The sequence below is a fragment of the Dromiciops gliroides genome, chromosome 1 (assembly GCF_019393635.1).
Source record: "Dromiciops gliroides isolate mDroGli1 chromosome 1, mDroGli1.pri, whole genome shotgun sequence".
NCBI lineage: Eukaryota > Metazoa > Chordata > Mammalia > Microbiotheria > Microbiotheriidae > Dromiciops > Dromiciops gliroides.
The window spans coordinates 166,381,262-166,401,873 of NC_057861.1; the positions used below are offsets into that span (position 1 = coordinate 166,381,262).

Below are 20,612 nucleotides of genomic sequence, written 5' to 3' on the forward strand. Positions count from 1 at the left end.
TTCAAATCTGGCCTCAGACACTTGACACTTACTAGCTGTGTGACCCTGGGAAAGTCACTTAACCCTCATTGCCCCCCCCCCCAAAATCATCTATGTTTCTTAAGAGTAGGGATTGTCTTTTATCTCTTCTTGTATCCCCCAGCACTTAGCAAAGTGCCTGGCACCTGGGGGGCATTTAATAGATGTTTATTGAATAAAAGAATGTTCATAGCATGAACATTGAGGCACTTCACCATCATGATGGCCCTTATTTGGATAATCTCCATTTTACTGATGCACAGAACTAAAACATGGTTCCATAATCTAGAGCACAGAGCAGCCTAGTAGCCCATCTTGAATTACACAGCCAGGTAATAATGGGAAATTAGTTTTAGTGTTAATCCAGTGGTGGGGAATTACATTTTAGTTCCAATTTATTACTTTCAGTTTGCTAAACCACAGTACTCAAATCTTTGCTCAAAAAGTCAGGCAAGGGAGCCGCAAAACTCACAGAAGAATGTGCTGAAATCATCTTCTAACCAAGAACAGCTTGGAAGGTCAGAAGGAGGGAGCTGCTGTGCTGATACAGGAGTTGAGCCCAACTCCACAGTCACCCTGACACAGATCCAGTCCCAGGAAGGCCTCACCAGAGAAGCAGATCCTCAGAGCCTCTGAATCAGCTGAAGCGCCAGTATTGTCTGGAACTAAGCTCATAGTCTGGTGAGTGGGCTGAGCTCTGGACAGGGGGGAGACTACAGGGGTTTATGCTGGTGCTGAGGCAGAACTTGGATTTTACACCCCTGCTGAGAACCAGGAGGTAGGCTAGAGTAGCAGTGGCCCAGGTAGGGGAAGGGCACAGGCTCGTTGGAGCTAACAACCACAACACACAAAGCTGGTTGATTAGCCAGTTGGTCTGGGGTCATCTAAGGAACAGTGAACAGGCTGGGCAAGTAAAGAACCTGATTCTCCTTAAATCATACCACCTGGGACTTCTTAAGCTTGGGGTAGTGCAGCCTGGAAACAGTGCCCCACTTTAAGGAGCTAAAAGTCAAGTAAAAGAAAGGCAAGATGAGCCAACAGAGAAAGGTGAGGACCATAGAAAGTTTCTTTAGTGACAAGGAAGATCGAGATGCACCCTCAGAGGAAGATGTCAACATCAGGGCCCTTATATCTAAAGCTTCCAAAAAAAACATGAATTGGTCTCAGGCCATAGAGGTGCTCAAAAAGGACTTTGAAGATAAAGTTAGAGAGGTAGAGGAAAAAATGGAAAGAGAAATGAGTCAACAGCTTGAAAAGTCAAATTGGCCAAATGGAAAAGGAGGTACAAAAGCTCTCTGAAAAAAATAATTGCCTAAGAATTAGGATTGAACAAATGGAAGCCAGTGACTTTATGAGAAACCAAGACACAATAAAGCAAATCCAAATGAATAAAAAAATAGAGGGCAATGTGAAATATCTTCTGGGAAAAACTGCTGACCTGGAAAATAAGTCCAGGAGAGATAATTTGAAAATTATTGGTCTATCTGAAAACCAGGATCAAGGAAAGGGCTTAGATACCATCTTCCAAGATATTCTCAGGGAAAATTGCCCTGAAATTCTAGAAGAAGCTAAAATAGAACTTGAAAGCATCCACCGATGACCTCCAGAAAGAAATCCCAAAAGGAAAACTCCTAGGAATATCATAGCCAAATTCCAGAGCTCTCAGGTCAAAGAGAAAATATTGCAAGCTTCCAAAAACAAAGAATTCAAGTACTGTGGAGCCCCAGTCAGGATAGCACAAGATCTAGCAGCTTCTACATTAAAGGACTGGAGGGCATGAAATATGATATTCCAGAAGGCAAAGGAAATCAGATTACAACCAAGAATCACCTACCCTGCAAAACTGATCATAATCTTTCAGTGGAAAAAATGGGACTTTAATGAAAAAGAAGACTTTCAGATATTTGTGATGAAAAGATCTCAACTGGATGGCAAATTTGACTTTTAAATACAAAACCCTAGAGCACCATAAAAAATTGGAGTTGGGGGACATAGCTGGGGTCATACAGTGGGTGACTGTCTTGTACCTGAGGCCGGGTTTTGGCTGGGATCCCCCTGGGTCCAGGGGTGATGCTTTGTCCACTGTGTCACTTAGCTAGGTGATGACATCTTTGGGGTTGGATTGAGGGGTGAGGGGAATTCGCTGGAGGAGGGGGAGGGGCATATGTAAATTCCTACATGAAAGAAGCAGGAAGGAACTTATGGAGTGGGGGAAGAGATGGGAGAGGAGCAGGGCTGTAAATTAATTTTACACTCATCAGAAAAGGCTCAAAAACCTTAAATTCATCAGAGCTGCCTCAAGGACGAACTAACAGACACACTAAACTGGGTGGAGTAATCTATTTAATCTGGGCAGTAAATGAGCCTAACACTCATCAGAATTGGCTCAAAGACCTCGATCTCATTAGAATTGGCTCAAGGAGGGAATAATGTACACACTTAATTGGGAGGAGTAATCTCTCTAACTCTGTAGGAAAATAGGAGGGGAAGGGGATAAAGAGGGAGGGGCAAAAGAAGGAAGGGCAGAGTGGGGGAGGGGACAGACAGAAGCAAATCCCTTTCAAAGAGTGACAGGATGAAAGAAGATGGGTAATAGAATAAATATCATGGGGAAGGGAATAGGATGGAAGGGAAACAGTTAACAATAGTAATCATGAAAAAAGAGAAAAGGGGGAAAAATTGTACAAAAAAATATTTATAGCAAGTCTTGGTGGAGGCTAAGAACTGAGAATCAAGGGAATGTCCATCGATTGAGGAATGATGGAAAAAGCTGTGTTATATGATTGTAGTGGAATGGTCTTGTGCTACAGGAAATGACAAACAGGATGATACCTGAAAAACCTGGAAAGACTAATGAACATAGATGTATAGTGAAGTGAGCAGAGCTGGGAGGACTTTGTGCATAGTGACAGAAGTATTTTTCAATGAGCAATTGTGAATGACTTAATGACTCTCAACAGTGCAATGATCGAAGACAATCCCAAGGAACTAATGAAGAAGCTTACTGTGCACCCCTATAGAAAGAACTGATAAAAAGAACACTTGTGGATTGTACATATACAACCTGGTTGCGATCTTGTGGAGGGGGGGAGGAAAGGGAGGGAGGAAGGGAGAAAAATTTGGAACTCTAAATCTTATGAAAATGAATGTTGAAAACTACCCTTATATGTAACTGGAAATTTGTTGCTAAGAAAAAAAAAAAGAAAAAAGACGTCAGGCAATACCACCTCTATCACCACCCCAGTCCCTACCCACATCCCCTTGCTGTTATGGTTCTTATTTAGTCATGGTACTCACCAATGACATATTCCAGTCGGAAGACATCCCTTCTGGGATCATAGGGGCGATTAAAGTCAATCTGGATGAAAAAAGGCTGCCCTCGGCGTACGATCAACCTTTCGTTGTAATAACGGTCTGTGTGATGCTCTACCTTGTTGGTATCCCATTGGTCCTTGAAGAGGTGGATGTCCGTAACATTCAGATAGTCTGTGTTCAAAAGAATTCAATGGAAAGAAATCAGTATGGGTCTTTGATTTGATAACCACATTTTTAGCTCTATCAAGAGGAGAAATGGGGCAGATTAAAGGATTTTTTTTTTCCAGAAAGAAGGAATGCAGCAAGATCTTGGAAGACTTGGGATCCTATCTCATATGATGACTGTTTGTTAGAATAGTGCCTTAAAGTTGTATATACATTATCAAGTTTTTATTCTCACTATGATCTTGTGAAGTAGGTTATTATCATCTCATCTTATAGATGATGATACTAAGACAAAGGACAAATAAGTTTCTCGAAGTCACACATTTAATGACTGATGAAGTGTGAGATTGAGACCACTATCAAGCCAGTGTTCTTTCCAAAGCACAGCACTGCCTTCTACTCATCTCTACCAATTCATTTTAATTGGGCAAACATGTCTAAAGTGCCTACTGTGGACACTGGAGGAGATACAAAGTTCAACTCTCAGGAAAAGAAGACTCCAGGTCAACAATGAAGACACACAATCATACAGGATAAAGACATTAGGGAACTGCAAACAAAGGACTGTGTGAGATGTGAAAGAAAAGGCCTTTAAGAATTACTATTTAAATAACCTTGGATAAGTCATGTAATTTCTGTTTTAGATTCTCTAACTTTTAAAAGTAGGGAACTTTCCAAATATATATTGAAGACAAACAATATTACTGACTATATTCACCTTCTTCTCTCTCCTCAAGGAGCATCAAGTAACACCCCTTTCCCCAAAACAGATTCACTAGGATACAGCACAGATTTAGGATTTTTGTGAGAAAGTTTCCCAAGAATTAAAGCTGGCCACAAGTGGAAAGTCATCTAGGACAATCCTTCTTTTCTTTTCTCCCTATACTTTCTCACTTGGTAACTTCATCAGCCCCCATGGGTTCAATGATCCCCTCTATTCAGGTGATTTGCAGTTCTATATTTCTATCCTGGATCAATTTCCAGAGTTCAAGTCCTGCTACACCAACTGCTATGGGATATTTTGAATTGTATATCCAATAGTCATAGCAAACCTAACATATCCAGAACATACCTTATTATCTTTCTTTCCAATGACATCCCTCTTCCAAACTTCCCCAATTTTATTCAGAGCACCACTATCTTTCCAGTCACTGAGGTTAAAGATGTCAGTATCATCCTTGGTTCCTCACATTCCCTCACCCCATAGATATAAGCTATTGCCAGGTTTTGTTGTTTCTATCCTCACAACATCAATTGTGATCATCCCCTTGTCTCCACTCACATAGCCAGCATCCTAGTTCAGGCCCTCATTATCTGGATTATCTCAATAGCCTCCAACCTGGTCACTCTGCCTCAAGTTACCAGGTATCCAGTTACTCTAATCCATCCTCCACCCAGCTATCCAAGTAATTTTCCTTAAAGCATAGGTCTGACCATATTGTTCCTCCTCTTACCCCATCTACAAAATAAACTCTGATGGCTCCCTATTATCTCTTTGTTGCTATTCAGTCATTTCCTAATCATGTCTGACTCTTCATGACCTTATTTGGGTTTTTCTTGGCAAAGATACTGGAGTGGTTTTGCCATTTCTTTCTCCAGCCCATTTTATAGATGAGGAAACTGAAGTAAACAGGGTTAAGTGACTAGCCCAGGGTCACACAGTTAGTAAACGTGAGAGGTCAGATTTGAATTCAGAAAGAAGAGTCTTCTCAACTTGACTTTGTAATGCCTGGCGCATAGTAGGTATTTAATGAAAACTTATTGATTGTTTAATCCCTTCATTTTTCAGAGAGGGAAACTGAGGCCTAGAAAAGGAAAGTGACTTGCCCTCCACCACATAGATAGGAGGAGACATATCTAGGATTAAAACTCAAAGTCTCTGATTTTGAAACCAGTACTCTTTCCAGTTAAACAGGCTTTTTAAAATCAAAGATTTAAGATGTTTTAAAATAGCAACAGTGTTTTTTTTTTCACAAGCGCTACAAAATGGTCACCAAAACCTTTAGCAAATTCTTTAGCAAAACCAAAAAGCAACCAGCATATAAAGTATGACTGAAATTCATTAAACAAACAGAAGATGAATTAATTAACATTCAGGATTTGGGAAACGACTTATGGTAAGATAAAAATCTTACTTAATGTACCTTTTCATACACCTCAACTCCCTAACGATTTTCATAAAAGCTAGAAAGGTAAAAGAACTTTTTAAATAATCCCATCTACTCATAGAAAAGGCATTTCCTTTCAAATGAATCTATGAATATTTTTTCTTTTGAATTTAAGAAATATTGTAGTTTTATGTTGAAAAATTTCAGAGGTTTTTCTAATGATACTGAACATGTTCATTAAAATACCAGAAAGGGCTACACTAAAGGAAGCCTGTGATGACAGTAAGAGAAGTTTTCACATTCTTTAGGGAAGCCCTGGGAGGACCAGCACCTCTGGTGTGAGGACTGCCACGACCTTTTCAGGGCTGCTCATCTTCCTTTGGTGCACAACCAGCCACCCAGCTCTTACGTGTGGCTCTAAAAGCTGTAGCATCCACAGCAGCCTTACCCCAGTAAAAAATGTCTTGGCAGACAGGTTAAACCAGGCTAAAGCTAACCCACAGACCTCAAACCCATTGTTGAGTTAGGGGAATGTCTACCCCAAGCATGTGAAGACTTCCCCTGGCAGAATAAGTAGATGAAAACAATTTTTTCCATGAAGGCAGCTGAAGTAGGCATGGTGGAGAGCTTAGGGCTTGGTTAGATAGGAAAGACACCAAGGTCATCCATTGTATCCTGAGCCATCTCCAATCATCCTGACTTTTGTCTTGCCACTGGACGTAGATGACTCAGGAAAAGAGAGTGAGACTTTATGTAATTCTGCCTCACAGATCCAATTCACACACGCATCGAGACATCACCCCGTCATGACATTGGTCTTCTCAAGAGTATCTACTGAGCAAGTATTTTGAGAACTACACTGAGGAGAAAATGTCTGCATTTGGATAGTGAGCAATATAAACTTACTAATTAAAAGTAAGTATCTATAGTAAGTGATTCTCATTAGGTAGAAAAAAGGTATGTATAAGATAGCAAAATATAAAAGTTAAAGATTAAATGCTTGCTAATATCTGAAGTATGAATGAATAAGCATGTTTATGAACTAGAGTTCTTTTGACATATGTATTTTTAACTTTGATTGACTCTTCTAAATAAGATGTTCTATCATTTTTTTCTTTTTTAGTGAGGCTATTGGAGTCAAGTGACTTGCCCAGGGTCACACAGCTAGTAAGTGTCGTGTCCAAGGCCGGATTTGAACTCAGGTACTCCTGACTCCAGGGCTGGTGCTCTATCCACTGCACCATCTAGCTGCCCCAAGATGTTCTATCTTGAAATAAGCTACTTGTGTATGCTACATGCACTTGGTTACTAAGATTAAATAGATGAGGATTTGAGGAAACACCATGAGCCTGGAACAGGGGCATAATATCAATCAATCAACAAGTATTTATTAATTGACTACTGTTTGCCAGGTGCTGATGATACAAAAATAATAATGAACCAGTCCTTGCCCTAAAGGATATGGGGGATAGGGTAGGGTGGGAGAAACAACATAAGATAGTGGTGGAGAGCTTCAAAACCAATGGATTTGGATGATGCCAACCAATCAACTTGAAGCAGTGTGTAAGGATCGCCTCTGTTCCAGACCTATAAAAAGCTTCCATTATCAGCTTGCTGGAGGGTTCCTGATAAAAGCAGGCTCCTGGCAGAAGACTTGAGGAAGAACCCAAGCAGGCTGGAACTCTAGGCCAGATAGGCCTTTTCTTAACTTTCTGAACTCCATGTTAATACCTGTATGCTTTAATAAATGTTCAGGTGGGTCTATGAGTATCTGCGAAATCCCATTATTTCATCACAAACCCACTTAAGTGTCTGCCATGTGTCCGTGATAATGATTTAAAAAGGCAAAAAAGCAAATACCTAATCTTCAAAGAGCTTACAATCTAATAGGAAAGAAAACATACAAATAAGCTATATAAAAGATAAATTGGAAATAATTAAAGAAGGATGGCACTAGAATTAAGAGGGATTGGGAAAAACTTCCTGTAAATGATGGGATTTTAGCTTGGACTTAAAGGGAGCATTCTATTCACTGAAATAAAATCAATCAAAATTCCCAGAGTTGGGAGATGGAGTGTTGTTGTTGGCTGTTGTTGGTTGTTGTTGTTGTTTTGAGGATCAGAACAGGGGAGACTGTAGCTAAATTTCAGAGTACATGGGGTGGTGTTAGGTGCAAGAAGTTGAAAATATCAAGGGAGGGGGGGTGCAGGTTGTGAAGGGATTTAAATGACAAACTTCATTTGATCCTGGTGTCAACAACAAGTTGCTGGAGTCTATTGAGTGCCAGGGTAGTTGTGGTGGTGGTGGTGATCGTGGTTTATAACATAGTCAGACCTTCACTTTAGGAAGATCACTTTGACACCTGAGTTAAGGATGGACTGGACTTGGGAGAGACTAGGCAGGGAGATCAACCAACAGACTATTGCAATAGCCTAGGAATCAAGTGATAAGAGCCTGTGTCAGGGTGATGGCAATGTCAGAGGAGAGAAGGGGGGCAGTGTATGTGAAAGATGTAATAGACCTTGGCAACAGATTATATATAGGCAGTGTGAAAGTGAGAAGTGAAGCACGATACCTAGGTTGTGAGCCTGGATGGAGGTATCCTGCACAGTAATAGGGAAGGTAGGTGGGAAGTAATAGGCAAGAAGTGGGTAAGAAAGAAAGAAGATATGCTTTGTTTTGGACACGTTGAGTAGTAAGATGTCTGTGGGACTTCCAGGTTGAGAAGTCAAATTGTCAGTTTGAGATGTAATACTGGAGGAGCAGAGGAGGTATGGCTAGATAAACAGTTTTGAGAATCATCAGCATAGAGGCAGTAACTGAATCCACAGGAGCTGATGAGGTCACCCATGTTCTGTTAATGTGACCCAGCATCACATTAGCTTTATTGCTTTGTTGCCCCATTTTGAGCTTGTAGTCCACTAAAAACCCAGGTATTTTTTCAGAAGAATTGCTGCCAAATCAGGCATGCCTTCCTTACATTATACCTATGAAGATGAGCTTTTGAGAGCACATATAAGACTTTATATTTGTTTCCATTACATTGCATCTTGAAATACTGTCATATGGAAGAGGAGTTAGATTTGCTCTACTTGGCTCCAAGGATTGGGGTGGGGAAGAAATGGAGCAATGGGTAGAAATTGCAAATAGATGTTTAATGGGAGGGAAACATTCATAACATTTTAAGGGTCCAAACCTGTTCTTTCATCAGTATAGTAATCCATGAGAACATTAATTCCACTCTAAATGCAGATTAGCAACTAGCCTGTGTAGAGAGTCATCTGTGGCAGTGGGAGGTTAAGTGATTTACTGATATGTGTCAGAAGCAAGGGCTGAGGCCAGTTCTTCCTGATACTACAGTCTCTCTATCTACTAACAGGGTGTGTTTCAGTTAGAGCTCTCCAAAGGTAGAATGTGCTCTCTTAAGAATCACAGTCTAAGGTCTTGGATGGCCATTCCAGAGAATGCTGGAGAGGGAATTTTCATTCAGGTGAGGATTGTATTAGCTATGCCTTTGAGGTCCCTCTCAATTCCCTGATTCCCTTCAGTCCATCTTGTTAGAAGACTGTACAAGTCTTCCCCCATTGGCAGGTAGATAGCCCCTGGCAGAGAAAGGCAAGTTGCCACAGGTTACACATAGTCACACTACTTTGGAGAAGCTTATAAAGTAGTCAACTGGGTGGATTTCTGAGCTCTATACAGTTACCAGGTCCTCCTACCTCCCCAGTGGGACATAGTTCTCTTGGGAAATGACTCTCCCTCACCACTCCCCACATCATCCCACCCCGGTACATATACACATACACCCAAAGGAAGATAGATTCTACAATGTCACAATGTGCTGTAACTCCTTTGGGTAGTGGTAGGAAGCAATTTCCTCATAAAAGAAATTATCTTAAGATGACATGGGTATATTAACCACTCTGGTGACAGCCAAGGTCTCCTCAGAGACACACAGTTATTTAGTGCATTTTTAAGAATGCTATTTTTGTGGGGAGGAAAAAGTTGGAGAGGAAGAAGAGAAGAGGATGAGAGAAAGACAGATGTAGAGACAGAGTAAAGGAGAGGAGAGGAGAGAGGGAAGGGAAGAGAGACAGAGATAAAGAGGTTAAGATTATTTTTAAAGTGGGAAAAGGAAAAAGTGTTGTCACTGCCTTTTGGGATTTTTTTCACCATCTACGCTTGGTATTTATTTGAAGCAGGAAAAAAATGAGAATCTAAGTTGTTGTTGTTGTTATTGTTTTGTTTTTATCCGAAGCAGAATTTGGCAAATTAAGTTCTATGATATAAATATCAAAATATGTAAGATTCTTTGCTTTGACTTCATGAATTGGGTGCCACAACATGACCTTGTAGAAGGGAGGCCAGCTTCCCTTCATGCCCTCCCAGAGGTCCAGGAAGGATCTGAAGGCAAGTATTCCATGCTGTGTGCATTCCATGATAGAGGCAATAAAGTCTGGACTAGCTACCCACAGGGATCTCCCCAGTAATTTGGCTGCATGAGTGTGGAAACATAGCAGCTAAACTGCTGAGCTGGGGTCCTTTGGAGGTATGGCATTCCTGAGACATCCAGTGAGACATAGGGGAGTACATGAGGATTCCTCAAACATTCTCACATGATTTTTCAGTCTAGGACAATACTTAGGACAAAATTGTCCTGATGAAGATGCCTTTACCTTTCTTGTCTTTTACACATGTGATACTGTGGAAAGAGAGCTGAATTTGGAGAGTCAAGGGACTGAGTTTCTAATATAAGCTCTGCCACATATCCTTCTGTATAACCAGGAGCAAGTCTCTTAACCTTTCTGGGCCTCAGTTTCCCCCTCTGCAAATTGAGGGGATTTAACTAGATGATCCCTTAGGTCGCCTCCAGTTCTAAATCTATGATCCTAAGTTCCTGAAGCAAAGCCCTTTGGACTTGAATTTGTCTAATTCATTCCATTATTATTGCATTAAATTGGCAAGAGTGGGAAAAGAATAAGGATCTGCCCAGAAAACATTTGCTTAATCTGATTTTTTTCAATTTTCTTGGCGCAGATCTAGGACACTCCTTTCCATGAATCCTTGTGTCTTTATCAAAATTCATTCACAGTGACTGAAATATGAATTATCTTTTCATATTATGATTACTATTTTGATTTGGGTCACACTTCTCACTTTGCTTTTGAATTATAAACCTATCCAATCCACTGGTATCTGTCTCACTTATCCTTCTTTGCTTCTGTCTTCCTACCCAAACAAAACTTTAGCCATCTGTGCTAAAAGCCTCTAAGAGGATCTTACCTCTATTGGAACTGGAATTTCCCAACTGTAAGCAAAGCTCTGGCTGTTGGCAAAAGCAAGGTCTCATGAGAAAGGTATTTTGTGGATCTGTAATTCATTCTAATGTCAATCTTACTGACAAAAGATTAATTCTGCTCTGAACATCAATCATGGTACAAGCACAGTTGTAGCCCTGAGCAAAATATGGTTCCAGTTAGACTATTCTATTGGCTTTCAGAACATTGGCATTTTAAACAGGCATAGTGCGTAATGAGTTAACATGGCTACAGTGCTATAGTACACTAATATTGCAACCTGCTTCCTAGCTTTATTTTTACCCTGTCTCATCACAGCACATATCCCCTAAAGAGCACTTCCCTTCCATTATGTTGTGGTCTGAACTTGCTGAATTCTCTAGATTGACGTTTGCAAGTTTACCACTCCTAGAGGCTCTATATTTTCTATAATGCTGTTTTCTCAATGCAGAACTACTCTCAGAAGTATATGACTTCTCTTACGTGTTTTGTTTTTTGTTTTTTGGGGGGTTTTGTGGCATAGTGACTAGAATGCTGGCTTTAGAATCAGAAAGACCCCGGTTCAATTCCCACCCCAAGCTCTTACTAACCGTGCCACCCTTGATAAGTCGCAACCTTTTAAAGCATCAATTTCCTCATCTATAAAATGGAGATTAAACAGTTTCTGCTCCACAAAGTTGTCATAAGGGGCAAAAGAGATAATGTATATAAAATGATCTGTAAAATTTAAAATACTCTATCATATCAGTCACTATTATACAAATTACTGAAAACATAAGTCTTCTGAACTCTTCATTAATCTACTTTAATGGAGAGGAATACTGACATGGATAATCAAAAGCAGTAGATTTACATTAAGTAATTTTCACTTCACTTTGGAATATACCAGATGAATTTTTTTAAATGAAGATTTATTTTGCTGGATATTTGTTGCTTAACAATAAATTATCTCTCCAAAACTAGGCTACCCAGAGGGAAAGTCTTCAGAAACTCAGACAAGAAACAGAAAAGGAAAAAATAATAAACTTTCAAAACTCCAAAAAAAATCATGTCCTAAAACCCATACATTGAAATTCATAGATTTAACTGATAAGATAGCTGCTCATACCCACATGAAGCTATTATTTACTTTCATTTTTCACACAATTCTGGCCTTATCTTAGTTGTCTGATCTCCAACAGCACAGGTCACTAAAGTTGGGAAATGGGAAGAGGGTAGAGGGACTACTTCAGGAAGACATAGTGAAAACATCAAGAAATGACAGCTTGGGGGTGGCTAGGTGGCGCAGTGGATAAAGCACCAGCCCTGAATTCAGGAGTACCTGAGTTCAAATCCAGCCTCAGACACTTGACACTTACTAGCTGTGTGACCCTGGGCAAGTCACATAACCCCCATTGCCCTGTAAAAAAACAAAAAACAAAAAGCAAAAAAACAAAAAAACAAAAAAAAACCAACAACAAAAGAAATGACAGCTTAATGACAAGGGAGAACATAGAAAAAGTACCAAAATATCTGGAAACAAATGAGGTGAGGAAAGCATGATGATCTATCAAGGAAAACCAAGAAGACAATATCAGACAAGTAAAAGGAGGAGAAGGAGGAAGAAAAGGAGGAGGAGGAGGAGGAGGAGGAGGAGGAGGAGGAGGAAGAGGAGAGACACAGAGAAACATTAAAAAATAGAGAAAATCAGAGACAGAGGGAGGAAGAAGAAAAGGAAGAGGAGGAGGAGAGGAGAGGAAAAGGAGGAAAAGAGGGGGAGGGGAAGGAGGAAGAGAGGAAAAGAACAAGGAGGAAGGAAAAGAAGAAGGAAGAGAAGAAGGAGAAGGACGAAGAGGAGGAGGAGGAGAAGAAAGAAGAAGAGTAGTAGGAGGAGGAGAGATAATCCAGGATAACAAGATACTCAATACTGTCAAACACTGAAATAAAGGTCAACAAGATTGAACACTGATATAAATTCAGTGGCTTTAAAGAGTATACTGAACAGGGAATGTGATAATCAGGAAAGAAGACATTTCTTTGAGGCAGAGTAAACCTAGGTGATATTAGATACTGTAAATTTGTAATTGACCCCATTAACATAATTGTACCACTTCTTCCAAATGGGTTCAAGAGTATACAATTATAAATAGAAAGAAAGATGGTGGAATTAATCCATAGCTGGTATCAGGCAGCTAGGTGTTACAGTACATATAGCATTGGGCCTGGAGTTTGGAAGATCTGAGTTCAAATCTGGATTCAGATACTAGTTGTGTGACCCTGGACAAGTCACTTAACCTTATTTGCTTCAGTTCTTCATCTGGAAAATGAGCTGGAGAAGGAAATGTCAAACCGCTCTAGAATTTTTGCCAAGAAAACCCCAAATGGGGTCATGAAAGTCACATATAGCAGCAAAATCCATGGAAGAATGTGCTGAAATCATCTTCCAACCAAGGATAGCTTGGAAGGTCAGAAGGAGGGCACTTCTGTGCTGAGACAACGGGGAGCCCAACTGCACAGTCACGCTTACACAGATCAAGCCCCAGGAAGGCTTCACCAGAGAAGGAGACTCCCAGAGCCTTTGAATCAGCTGAAGCACCAGTGCCGTCTGGAACTAAGGTCAGTCTGGTGAGTGGGCTGAGCCCTGGGCAGGGGGAGACTACAGGGGTCTCTTCTTGTGCTAAGGCAGAACTTGGGTTTTTCACCCCTGCTAGGAACCAGGAGATAGGCTTGAGTAGCAGTGGGCCAAGTGTGAGAGGGCCACAGGCTCATTGGAGCTGACAACCACAGCACACAAAGCTGGTTGATTTGCAAGTTGGTATGGGGTCATCTAGGACCAGGGAACAGGCCAGATGAGTGAAGAATCTGATCCTTCTTAAATCATACAACCTGGGACCTTCTGAAGCTTGGGATAGTGCAGCCTGGAAACAGTGCCCCATGTTAAAGAGCTAAAAGTCAAGTAAAAGAAAGGTAAGATGAGCAGACAGAGAAAGGCGAGGACCATAGAAAGTTTCTTTAGTGACAAGGAAGACCCTCAGAGGAAGATGTTAATGTCAAGGCCCCTATATCTAAAGCTTCCAAGAAAAATATGAATTGGCCATAGAGGTGCTCAAAAGGGACTTTGAAGATAAAGTTAGAGAGGTAGAGGAAAAAAATGTAAAGAGAAATGAGGGTGATACAGGAAAGACATGAGAAAAAAGTCAACAGCTTGAAAAGCCAAATGGAAAAGCTCTCTGATGAAAATAATTGCCTAAGAATTAGGATTGAACAAATGGAAGCCAGTGACTTTATGAAAAACCAAGACACAATAAAGAAAATCCTAATGAAAAAAAAATAGAGGGCAATGTGAAATGTCTTCTTGGAAAAATTGCTAATCTGGAGAGAGATAATTTGACAATTATTGGACGACCTAAAACCATGATCAAGGAAAGAGCTTAGACATCATCTTCCAAGAAACTGTCAGGGAAAACTGCCCTGATATTCTAGAAACAGAAGGTAAAATAGAAATTGAAAGAATCACCTACTGAAAGAGATCCCAAAAGGAAAACTCCCAGGAATATTATAGCCAAATTCCAGTGCTTCCAGGTCAAGGAGAAAATATTACAAGCTGCCCAAAAGAAAGAATTCAAGTACTGTGGAGCCCCAGTCAGGATAGCACAAGATCTAGTAGTTTCTACATTAAAGGATCAGAGGACATGGAATATGATATACCAGAGGGCAAAGGAATTGGGATTATAACCAAGAATCATGTATCCAACAAAAGTGAATATAATCTTTCAGAGGAAAAAATGGGACTTCAATAAGAAAGATGACTTTCAGGTATTTGTGATGAAAAGACTTGAACCAAATGGCAAATTTGACTTTCAAATATAAGACCCTAGAGAACCATAAAACATTGGAGTTGGGAGACATACCTGGGGTCATGCAGTGAGTGACTGTCTTGTGTCTGAGGCCAGGTTTTGACTGGGGTCCCACTGGATCTGGGGTGGATGCTTTGTCCACTGTGTCTCCTAGCTGCCCCATGATGGAGGAGTGAGAGAAATGCACTGGAGGAGGGGGAAGGGCAGAGGTAGCATGGGGTGAAATCCCACATGAAAGAAATAGGAAAAGGGTTATGGAGTAGGGAAAGAGATGGGGGAGGAGCAGGGCAGTAAATGAATTTTACACTCATCAGAATAGGCTCAGAGACCTTAATCTCATCAGAATTGGCTCAAAGACCTTAATCTTATGAGAATTGGCTTAAGGAGGGAATAACATACACACTCAATTGGGTGAAGTAATCTATCTAACCCTGAAAGAAAGAGAGAAGGGCAAAGGAAGGGAGGGCAGATTGGGGGAGGGGACAGACAGAAGCAAATCCTTTTTGAAGAGAGGGTGAGAGAAGATAGATAATAAAGTAAATATCATGGGGAAGGGAATAGGATGGAGGGAGACAGTGAACAACAGTAATTGTGAAAAAGAGAAAAGGGGGAAAATTTGTACAAAAAATATTTATAGCAACTCTTGGTGGTGTCTAAGAATTGAGAATCAAGGGAATGTCCATCAATTGAGGAATGAATGAAGAAGCTGTGGTGGTATATGATTGTAGTGGAATGGTATTGTGCTATAGGAAATGACAAACAGGATGATCCCAGAAAAACCTGGAAAGACGCATATGAACTGATGTATAGTGAAATGAGCAGAACTGGGAAGACATTGTGCATAGTGACAGCAGTATTGTTCTATAAGCAATTGTGAATGACTTAACTACTCTCAGCAATACAATGATTCAAGACAATCCCAAGGGACTAATGATGAAGCATACTATCCACTCCCATAGAAAGAAATGATAAAAAGAGCACTTGTGAATTGAACATATATAACCTACACCATATTGATTGCTGTCTTGTGGATCAGGGAGGAAAGGGAGGGAGGGAGAAAAATTTGGAACTCTAAATCTTATGACAATGAATATTGAAAACTATTCTTACATGTAACTGGAAAAAAGAAAACAAATGTTTGTTGCAAAAAAAAAAGAAAAAAAAAGGAAAGTCACATACAATTGAAACAACTGAACAACAAAAAACTGGTAGGTATGGGATAAGGGAGAAAAGATTCAAATATTATAAAATTTCATATACAGTTAAACTATCACCAACTGATCCAAATGCTATCTTTTGGGGGCTAATAAAAAAAACCTAATCCCTCTTCCACTTGATCATCTTACCTATATAATATCCCCTTTAGGCATCTAGGAGGCACAATGGGTAGAACTGGGCCTGGAGTCAGGAAGACTTGAGTTCAAATCTGGCCAGACTCAGACTCTACTTGCTATGTGACCTTAGCTAAGTCACCTAGCCTGTTTGCCTCAGTTTCCTCAACTGTAAGATGATGATAATAATAGCACCTACCTCCCAGGATTGTTGTGAGAATCAAATTAGATAATATTTTAATGACAACCTATCAGCAAGAAGTAGCACAAGGAATATCATTAAGGAAGTGTATGAGCATAAAAGCTCTTGTATCAAGAGCAGGGGATAGTCAAATGCTATGTTAATACTCACAAAATATAAAAAGGTATAAAACAGGAGGATGTTTTTTAAGATTTTCTTTATTATTATTATTTTTTAAATTTTTTCCAAACAGGGGAGCTCTTAAATCTTACACAGATTTCAGGAGGTCCATAAATTTTGATGACAAAAATTACAACTTTATTTTCACCAGCTTCTAACGGAAATTTAATATTTTCCTTCAATTATTTGAAGATATTTGGAAGAGGCCACAAGTTTTACCAGCCTGACAAAGGGGTCCAAAGGGAAAAGAAATCCTGCTGTAAAGGAATGTCTCTAGCACCTTTGGTAAATATTGTGTGGAGGATCTATGGAAGAACATGGATAGGATTGGCACAAGATGAGACAGAGGAAATGGGTGGTGATATGCCTTAACAAAGCAAATACCCATGTTGAGGAGATTCCAGCTCAACCAATATGTTCCTTGCCTTCTGGTCACTCCTTCCTCTCTGAATTGGATCTATTTATCCCATAAGTGGAATGGCCTTTCTCCTCATGTTCACCTGTTGAAATCCTCTTCCTTCAAGAATCATCTCATTTGACACCTCCTGCATGAATGTCTACCTCCCTAATTTCCCTTTGCTAACAACCTTCCACCTCTGCTCAGATTTTCTTAGATTCTTTTATTTATATTTTTCCTTTGATTCATAAGGATCTATCCTATGTCTTTAATATATCATATTCTGATTATCAGATGGTAAACTCTTATTATTAGATGGTAAAAATACTTAGGACTATGTTATTTTTTAGCTCTATATGCCCACATATTAGGAGTTTAATAAGCATTTCTTATATTAAACTCATTAGAGGTTGGTTGTTTACTTTTATAAGACTATTCACACCCTGAATCTTCCAAGAGCAAATTCTTCCATTCTTCTTTCTTCTTCTTCTTCTTCTTCTTCTTCTTCTTCTTCTTCTTCTTCTTCTTCTTCTTCTTCTTCTTCTTCTTCTTCTTCTTCTTCTTCTTCTTCTTCTTCTTCCAGGGTAATGAGAGTTAAGTGACTTTCCCAGGGTCACACAGCTAGCAAGTGTCAAGTGTCTAAGGCTGGATTTGAACTCAGGCCCTCCTGAATCCAGGGCTGGTGCTTTATCCACTGCACCACCTAGCTGTCCCTTCCCTCCCTATTAAAACAGTAGGGCCTGATAAATGCTTGTTGATTGGTTGAAAAGACCAACTGGTTCACAAAATTGTAATTTGTTTACAATACTCCAAGAATACATCTATCACAAAAATAAATAAATAAATAAGCTATGCTGATGAAGATGATAATGACAATAAAGATGGAGATATTTTTCACTGTTGGTATCAATAGTAACATATCAAGTCAAAATGATACAAATATGTGTGTGTGTTTTGTCAAGGCTCATGATTTCATTAGTATGAAGAATCCATATTGTAGAAATTCTCTCCACTGATGCAAAATCAACATCTTTGTAATTTATAGTCTTAGAAAGTTGCCTGGGGAAGTGAAAGGTTAAGTAACTTGCCCAAGTCACTTAAGTAACTAAGTTCCTTAGTTAAGTAAACTAGCCCAAGCAGCTAATATGTGTCAGAGGCAGGCTTTGAGCTCAGGTCCTCCAGACTCCTAAGGTTAGCCCTTTATTCATTACACCAACTTGGCTTTTATGATATTTTCCAGTCAAAAATAGAATAGGATTGATAATTATTTTGAGTATCTCAAACCATAGACAAAAGGCCTTGAAGAGAAGAGATTACTAGGGTTTCCAGCTCTTGACTGCTTAGAAATGTTTTAAGGAGGACATTTCTTGAGGCAATGCTTTTGAGAAAATTTAATTTTAACTTTGAGGAAGGGATTGGAGAAATATGATATATCAAATGGTCTTTTTATACTTCATTCCATATTGTTAATATTACCATATTATTTCACAAATAAAGGATGTCCCAAAGAAGTTAGTGCACTTGTAAGATACTTTAAAATTGCACTAAGATTTTTAGGATACCCTCTATTAGTACACCAAGCAAATCTTTGTAGGAGGACATAACAACATAGGAAGGGAAGCCATGGTGTCATTCAAAGACAAGGTGAAGGGGGGCAGCTAGGTGATGTGGTGGATAAAGCACCAGCCCTGGATTCAGGAGGACCTGAGTTCAAATCCAGCTTCAGACACTTGACACTTACTAGCTGTGTGACCCTGGGCAAGTCACTGAACCCTCATTTCCCCACAAAAAACAAAAACAAAAACAAAACCCAAATGAACAAATTAAAAAACCAAAGATGGCAGAAGGAAATAAAGAATAAATACCCACCTTCCACCACACACAGATGAACATATACATTTGTAGTGTGACAAGGATTCAGGGACTTAGAAAATTTGAAAGTGTGTCCAGGACTCCAGTGACTTCTTGAAATAGCATAGCAGCAACTATGAAATGGAATGGAATTTAAGAGAAATACAAATGGAAGTGATGGGTCGAAAGAGAAAAGAGAAGAGACAGCCTTGAAGCTATATTGCCACAATGCCCTTTCATATATTTAGTCTAAAAATTGCAGAAAAGAAGCAAAGGAGTTGACATAATTATCAACTGGGGGAAATGAAAGTTATGGTCCGCATCATTGTTTCCAATGGTGCCCATGGAGACCAAGACAAAAGCAGAACCAAACACATGGTGAATATTAAGTGTTTTGTGTGTTTTTAAAATTTTTAGTGGTATTTCTGAAATGGCTGGGAAGCAGATATCAGAAAGAAGAGAATGTCTCTAATGATCCCTATTTTTCTTTTGACTTGATTGTAACTTAAAAATTTAATTTATTTTATTCTTAACATAAGAAATAAAACAAGCATTTCCATAACATAGTGGTATAGGGGAAAAAAGATGATTATACATTGTGGTAAAAAGTTTTAACAGTCGGTTAGATAATGGAGAGATGCCAGTTTTTTTAGGACCACCCTTTTGGGGAGGAGACCAACAGCATGAGCTACACACACCAGTCCGCCTGCACGCACGCCAGATTGCCTGCTGAGCACTCAACTTCCGGGGTGCGAGCTTAAAAGGCAAGGAGAGAACAGAAGTGGGCCTTTTTTCCTGCTCTGCTGGTCTCCTGACTGCGCTGCACAGGCTGATTGCTGACGAGAGTTCGACTGGGCCTGGCTCACGGTTAGCAGCAGCATGCGCTTGACATGGTTGCTCTCTCTCTCTCCCCAAAGGCGGCTTCGACTTTTGGTGAGTTTTATACAGAATATAGACTAAGCCTAGACTTAAGACGATTTGTATTGTATTTCTACTTTCCTATCCTTCTAATCAACATCACCTTGTGACTACCATACAATAAATGGCCTATCTAGAAAACCAGAAGCTTCTTCCATTTACTAGTCTGGGAGATAAATTAAGGGAAAGGTTAAGGAGGGTAGATTTATGATCTAATATCCAATTTTAGATCTCACAACATGAAACTGCAAATCTATTATGTATAACTTGCTATTCATTTGAAAAATATAATAAAGTCAAATTTTTCTCTTTTTTCCTTTTTTTCTTCTTTCCTCAGAGATGGCTACCATTAGATACAAATACACACAAACACACACATACATACATATATATGTGTATATATATATATATATATATATATATAAAATCATTCTATACATACTTCTATTTATCAGTTCTTTCTCTGGATGCAGATAGCATCTTCCTTCATAGGTCCTTTATAGTTAATTTGTAGATTGTAAGCTTCTAAGAAGGATAGATTTAAAGCTAGAAGGGATCTTAGAGGTCATTTACCCTAAGCACTTCCTATTACAGATTATAGAAGGCTTAGAGAAGATAAATGACTTGCACAAGGTCACCTACATAACATATGGCAAAATTAGGAATTGAACAAAAATCTTCTGGCTCCACATCCAGCACCATCTGCTTCTTTGTATTACAGTGATCAACCAGCACGATATCTTACACATAGTAGGTCCTCAATAAAGAAAGTCTTGATTTGCTTTAGGTCTTGTCACCAAAAATTAAAAAAAAAAAAAAGAAAAGAAAAAACTCTAACACCTTGTGGCCCTTGTGATGATTCTCTCTAAACTTAGTTGGTTGGTTTTTTGTTTGTTTGTTTGTTTGTTTTTTAATCTTTAGAAAAAGACAAAGAGTCTGCTGCCACAGGGTCAGTACTTCAAGCTTGGCTTGGTAGGAACTGCCATACCATCTACTCTGTTGGTACAACCTTTGC

The 20,612-nt window shown here is 39.5% G+C and overlaps 1 protein-coding gene across 1 annotated transcript in view; it reads right to left on the reverse strand.

The window, feature by feature from the left end:
- Window positions 1-20,612, reverse strand: part of F13A1 (coagulation factor XIII A chain) — a 206,146-nt gene that overhangs the window by 174,776 nt on the left and 10,758 nt on the right. The window contains exon 3 of the mRNA XM_043968344.1: window positions 3,316-3,504. Within this exon, the coding sequence (XP_043824279.1) occupies window positions 3,316-3,504 (189 nt within the window). The remainder of the gene's footprint in view (window positions 1-3,315; window positions 3,505-20,612) is intronic.